This window comes from Hipposideros armiger, unplaced genomic scaffold, assembly GCF_001890085.2.
Source record: "Hipposideros armiger isolate ML-2016 unplaced genomic scaffold, ASM189008v1 scaffold_1168, whole genome shotgun sequence".
NCBI classification, from domain to species: domain Eukaryota; kingdom Metazoa; phylum Chordata; class Mammalia; order Chiroptera; family Hipposideridae; genus Hipposideros; species Hipposideros armiger.
This window is the reverse complement of record NW_017732518.1, coordinates 224,744-230,719: the sequence shown is the minus strand read 5'-3', so window position 1 is coordinate 230,719 and position 5,976 is coordinate 224,744. Positions and strand designations below refer to the sequence as shown.

At 52.2% G+C, this 5,976-nt stretch overlaps 1 protein-coding gene across 1 annotated transcript in view; it reads left to right on the top strand.

The window, feature by feature from the left end:
• The first annotated feature begins 2,112 nt into the window (after window positions 1–2,112).
• Window positions 2,113–5,976, top strand: part of LOC109376663 (zinc finger protein 773-like) — a 10,156-nt gene continuing 6,292 nt past the window's right edge. The window contains exons 1-2 of the mRNA XM_019632738.1: window positions 2,113–2,260; window positions 2,746–2,844. Of these exons, the coding sequence (XP_019488283.1) occupies window positions 2,227–2,260; window positions 2,746–2,844 (133 nt within the window). The 5' untranslated portion in view covers window positions 2,113–2,226. The remainder of the gene's footprint in view (window positions 2,261–2,745; window positions 2,845–5,976) is intronic.

Here is a 5,976-nt window from a genome sequence, read left to right as displayed (position 1 = left end):
TGAGCTGTTTGTTGTTCAGCATCTTAGCTGTAGAGGGCAGTGTCACTGGCCCTCATATGTGGGATCTGAACCGGGGCCCTCTGGTGTCCCAAGCCGGTTCTTAACCATCATGCCACTCGGCCGGCCCGCAGCCTTGCATTTCTGTAGGTTCCTGTGGATGCAGACTTGCTTCCAGGTCACGCAGAGGTAAGGGAGGGTCTCGGAGCCTCACCTTCTTCCACTGCCTCCTGCATGGGCTCCCAGGTGTCCTGGAGCTCTTTCCCTGCTACTCTCCCTACACTTCCATCTGAGGTCCCTAGAAGGTGGTCACCCAAGGCCCCAAAGGGGCTGCTCCAAGGTCAGGGGCTTGAGTCCAGACCAGGGATTATATGGATTGGTTCCCATTTCTGGTGAGCAGTGGCATGAAGTTTAGAAAATATTACACTCACAGTGCTCGGACATGAGATTGAGCTGGGAATGCTCAGGCAACCTTAGGTCTTCATGGTGTCTGGTGGAAATAGCAGGAAGCAGGCATTAGACCTGGAATAGTAGCCGGAGGAGCTGGGCCCCCATGCTGAGGGCGGTGGGAGCCAGAGAAGATCTGGAGCAGAGGGCAGTGATCTGACCCCGGCTGAACAAGCTTTTTCTGCTGCAGAGTAGAGAGCAGATTTTGGGGTTGTAGGGAGACCAGGCAGAGGCTGCTACAACAGTCCAGGCGAGTGTTACTGGTAGCTGGACCACAGAGATAGCTGGGAAGTCAGAGACGTGTTGAAGTCTGTGTCTGGGTTTTAAGTAGGTTCGAGCAGACTCTGATGTAGAGAGTGGGGGAGAGAAGTGGAAAAGTTAGGGGTGACTCCGATATGTTTGGCCTTAGTAGCTGTCAAAGTCGGTGGTAAGAGTAATTTTTAGTGGGACTATTAGTCAGTTTGGGGCCATGTTGAACTGGGATGTTCCAGAGACCCTTGAGTGGATCCGTCGAGTGGGCACCTGGACACACAAGTTAGAGTTCAGGTGAACGGTTCAGATTGTAGACACCCACAACACCGATGGCGTGTGGACCAGGATGGAGCTATGGGTCAGTTTTGGCATTGGGCATCTTCAGTCCTGGTAGCAATGCCGTTAGGTAACAAGGGAGGGGACGTGCGGCCAAGGACTGGGGCTCTTGCTGGACACTTGGGTGGGAGTGGTGAGGGAAAACAGTGCCATGGGAATGGGGTGCAGAGTGAGGAGGGTCTGTCTGTCTGGTGGCCACAGGTTCCATGGGGAGTGGACATGACATGGATGTGGACATAAAGACAGTGAGAGGAAAGTAAAGCGGGTGGCTCCCCTGGTTCCAGTCCTTGCTGGGACCTGGGATTCAAAATCAGATGGGACCATCTGGGGAATCGGTGGGTCTGATGTGAGAGTCAGTGAGCCTGGACTTCCAATAAGCATCAGAGGAAGCTGACACTGGTGAGGAGACACCTTTGTGACAGAAGTGGAAAAGGGCTGAGGGTGTCTGAACTCTGCGTGTGGTTCCAAGTGGCTGTGGATAAAACGAGGAATAGAGTCAGGTGGGGAGGCCTTCAGAGCATGCCTGGGGGTTGCCCCTGGTAGTCAGGGCCATCAGAGGCCTGGACAGGACGGGGTTTTGATCACATTTGCCAAGGACCCTGTGGATGCCTTGTACACACTGGCACATGGTGAGGCCAGGGAGAAACATGCTGTGTGTGTGTGTGTGGGGGGCGGGTGGCCGTGAGGGGTTGGGGTTGTAAAGGGAGGTGTGGTACAAGGAATGATGTGCAAGCTGGGAGGGAGTGTAAACTGATGGCCCAGGCCCCCGCACTGGGGGCTGAAGGGAGAACGGTGACCCACATTTACTTGTTTGGGAAGCACAGTCTGGAAGACCCCAGGTGAACTGTCTGGCAGGAGAAGGGTGAGGGCTTGCAGGCCAGGCCTAGAGTGTACCTGACATCTGTGTGTCCACCCACCTGTTGTTGCTGAGGGCTGAACAGTGGTTAATGGGACCACAAAGAGAGACTGGGCATCAGCATCAGTGGCACCAGGGCCTGGTGTCTCCTCCAAGGTGGGAGCTAGGAAGGAGGGTGTATGTTTGATGCCTAGAGTCCTGGGAAAGAAGATTGTACATAAACTCAACTGTCTTCATCTTGGCAGGGCCGTGTGACCTTTGAGGATGTGGCTGTCTACTTCTCCTGGGAGGAGTGGGGGCTCCTTGAGGAAGCCCAGAGACTTCTGTACCGCAGTGTGATGCTGGAAAACTTTGCACTGATGGCCTCTCTGGGTAAGGGCTTCACAACCCACTCCAGCATACTGGGCTGGGCTCTGCTCTTCCCCTTTTTCCTAGGGGCAGGTCTATCCTTCCTGGCGCATTGCACCCTTCCCTGTGTTCTGGAGTGGGTGTAGTGCAGGCACCCGGCCTGTGCCTTGGCTGTGTGCTCTACCCCTACTCTCCCCAAGCTACCGCAATACTTGCTGCCCCAAAGCCTTATGGGAAAGGTTTGGAAATGAGGAGTCTTGCAGTTAACTAAAGTATCACACTGTTGGCCTCTCCCTGGCCTGGTGACACTGTGAAGATCCATGGCAGTTCTGTGCCCCCAGATTCTGCCCTCTTCCTCTGACTGTGGCAAGAATTGAGGCACCGACATGGCCACTGCTTGACTGGGTTGTTCCTGCAAGACCCTTCTCTAAGGTTCTTTTTGAAATATTTAGTTTGTTTTCCTGTCATGGGGTAGGTAGCTTTGACTGACCATCTTGTCTCTTTCTTAGGACTTGCGTCTTCCAGGTCCCATGAAATTACCCAGCTGGAGAGGTGGGGAGAGCCCTTTCTGTCTGCCTGTGGAGTCATGACTATGGCCGTGCAGAAAGGTACTTGGAGGGAGGAGTTGGAGAACTGTGAACCGAGGGAGAGGTTCAAATTGTACCAGAGTCTTTCCAGTGGGCCCTGATGTTTTGGTGCCAAGGCAAGGGGCCATGGCTGATTTCTAGCTTTTCTTTGCCAGTTGCCCACTTTTGTCTCCTCTGATTTCTGACTCCCCACCTCTCTCTCCTCCATATCTCACCTGGCCCTTTACACTCCTTCCTCTGTAGTACTCTACAACAGTGGCCTTGTTTTGTATTGTTTTATGAGGTGAGTCAGGGGCAGCCACAAACTTAGAAAAAAATAAAGTTTGTTGTGCTCAACAGGTCTACAGAGACAATTACTGCATGCTGGGGGGCGGGGGGGGGGAAGCAGAGAGTGAGCTAGGACTGTGGGCAAGTGCCTCTACTGGGAGTTGGGAGGAATACATGGAAAGAGGCACCAGGGGATGTCACTAGAACATTTGAATGTCCCTAGGTCACAGTCATGGGAGGGCAAGAAGGGGAACTTGTGGCAGGGGCCGGCCTTTGTCACATCCCGCATGACATGAGCAGTGGGAGAACAAGAGGGGGCGGCGAAGGGTTAATAAATAAAAGAAACAGCAGTCAAGAGTTAAATGAGCCAGGGGCCAAGGGTCTCCAGCCTCATGGACTAAGAGCCCCAAATCGGGCGATGTATCGCTTTTATTTCTCCACCTACCCGGAAGTAGCATTGTTCTCTCCACAGTCTGTGAGTCTCATTCCTNCAACTGAGCCACTTGGCCAGCCCTCTTTCTTCTTTTTTTAATAAACAAAACATTGATGGCTTTCAGGAATGGAGCTGTAGACTTCACCCAGAAGGAATAGCAGCTGTTGAGCTTTTTCTCACATCAGGTATTGTTTTATCACGTTGTGTTTGACACGGGGTGTCCCTTCAGTAGGGGAAATTTGGTAACGGATAACGGCTCAGTCCAAGGAAACCGCTTTATTGTTACTCTCAAGATGGTCTTCAAGTCGTTCAAGAAAAGGGAAGACTGAAGCCCTAGGTGCGAAAAGAAATTGAAATCCAGGTCCGTCTACATTAAGGATAGTCTCTGGATGAGAGTCTGGCGGAGCTCCGGATCCAGATTTCTGCTTCACCGCCACCTCTGAAGCTCTATCACACTTCCTCTATGTTTGGCTCTGTGGGAACTACGTTACCCAGAAGGCACTGCGCCCTGAGGCGCCGGTGCTCGTTCAAGAAAACGGTCGTTTTTCGTGCGTGAGGCACGCTCTGGGCAGGACTTTCGGCGTTGCCTTAGGGGAGGTGACATTCGGGTTTCTGGGGTCGGTTCTTCTAATCCGAAACTCCTGAAAGCTGTTTTTGGGCTGGGGTGACGAGAAGGGACGGCGAGAGAAGAGGCAGGCTTTGTCCTCGCTGCACAGAGGCGGTTCTGAGGCCCGGCAGCAGCGCCCGGGTGACTCCGATTCTGGGTCGGAGATAGGGATGCCCGGGGCGTGACCTGGCCCTCCGCTCCTGGCCCCGCTGTGTCCACAGAGGCCGATGTTGGCGGCGGCACTGAGGGGCCCCGTTCAGGTGAGTGCGTGTCCCCAGGACCTCACCCCACCTGAACCCTAAGGAAGTCAGTGCAGTAGACTAATAGAGAGTTCTGGTGGGGACTGGACCATCCTGGCCGCAGTAGAGCGGGAAGGAATGGTCAGATCTAGGATGCATTTTAAAAACTGAGCAGACAGGTAATGAAGGACCATCCCTTTTTTGTTTGTTTCCTGAATATGTGGAAGGATGGAGATGAAGTTAGCGCAGGGAGCAGGTTTCAGGGAAAAGATTAGGAGTTGGATTTTGGACATGGGTAACCCTGAGATGTCCCAGAGTGGAGGTATCACATGGGTAGCTTTCTCACTCACATCTGGATTTCTGGGGAGGGCTGGAGATATCCAAGGGATATCATCCAAGGGATGGATGGTGGGTGGTGGCCTGGACCAGTGCAAGACCTGGGGTCTTATTTAGGAGGGGGAATCTTAAAGTTCTTATTTCAGATGGGCCTGGAGTGTGGAGCTGCTCCACAGGGGTGAATTCCTGTGGTCCAAAATGGTTCTGCATGGTGTGTGTAGGAGTAGAGGTTTGTAGGGCATAAGGACCCAGGACTGGGATGGAATCAGAGATGTTAAGCGGTATAGATGTGCCACTCCAGGCTCAGCAGGCACTCATGTCCACTCTTTGTAGAGAAAAGGCAAGGTCAGCCAGGCTAGTGGAGCAGCCTTTTTGGGGCCTAATTTCCCTCAGCCTTCAGGGAAGGAGGGATGACCAAGTGCTCCAATGGAAAGGCCCCAACAGGAATGCCTCAGGAGAGTGCACAGCAGACAGCCAGGTTGCCAACAGGACTAGTATCTACTCAGTTTCCTCAGGCCCAGGCCCTCACTTCATTAACTTGTGAGTTTATGAAATAAGTATTTATTTAAAAACTAGTTGATAAAATACATATGTGTACATATATATGCATATATATGTACACATATGTGTATATTCATGTATACACATATATACTTATACATAGGTAGTTAAAGTAATGTGGATTTAATAAGTTAAAGTGATGAAGCACTTTGTAATTGGCTGAAATCTTAATATACTGCTAAGCGTTTGATTCAAGTCAGATGGTTGGGTTTTTTTTTAAGATTTTATTGGGGAATTGGGGGAGGGGAACAGTGTTGGGGACTTGGGAAAGGGGAACAGCCAAGTTGCTGTCCTTCAATCCTAGTTGTGGAGGGCGCAGCAAGCTCAGCTTCAAGTCCAGTCGTGCCGCTCAGCTCAAGGTGCTGTGTTCAATTAGTTGCAGGTGGGCATAGCCACCATCCTATGCAGGAATCAAACTGGCAGCCTTGTTGTTAAGAGCACGCACTCTATCTGTTGAGCCATCTGGGCGGTTGCTCAGTTCAAGGTGCCAAATTCAGTCTTTAGTTGTGGGCGGGCGTAGCCCACCATCTTGAACAGGCAACCTTGTTAGGAACACGTGCTCTCACCAGCTGAATCATCCTGCCTGTTGGCAGCTCAGTGGCAGTTCAGCTCAGGCGCAGCTCACTGGCCCATGTGGGAATCGAACTGGAGACCCTGTTGCTCAGAGCTCGCACTCTTGAGCAAGCTCTTAATCAACTGAGCCACTTGGC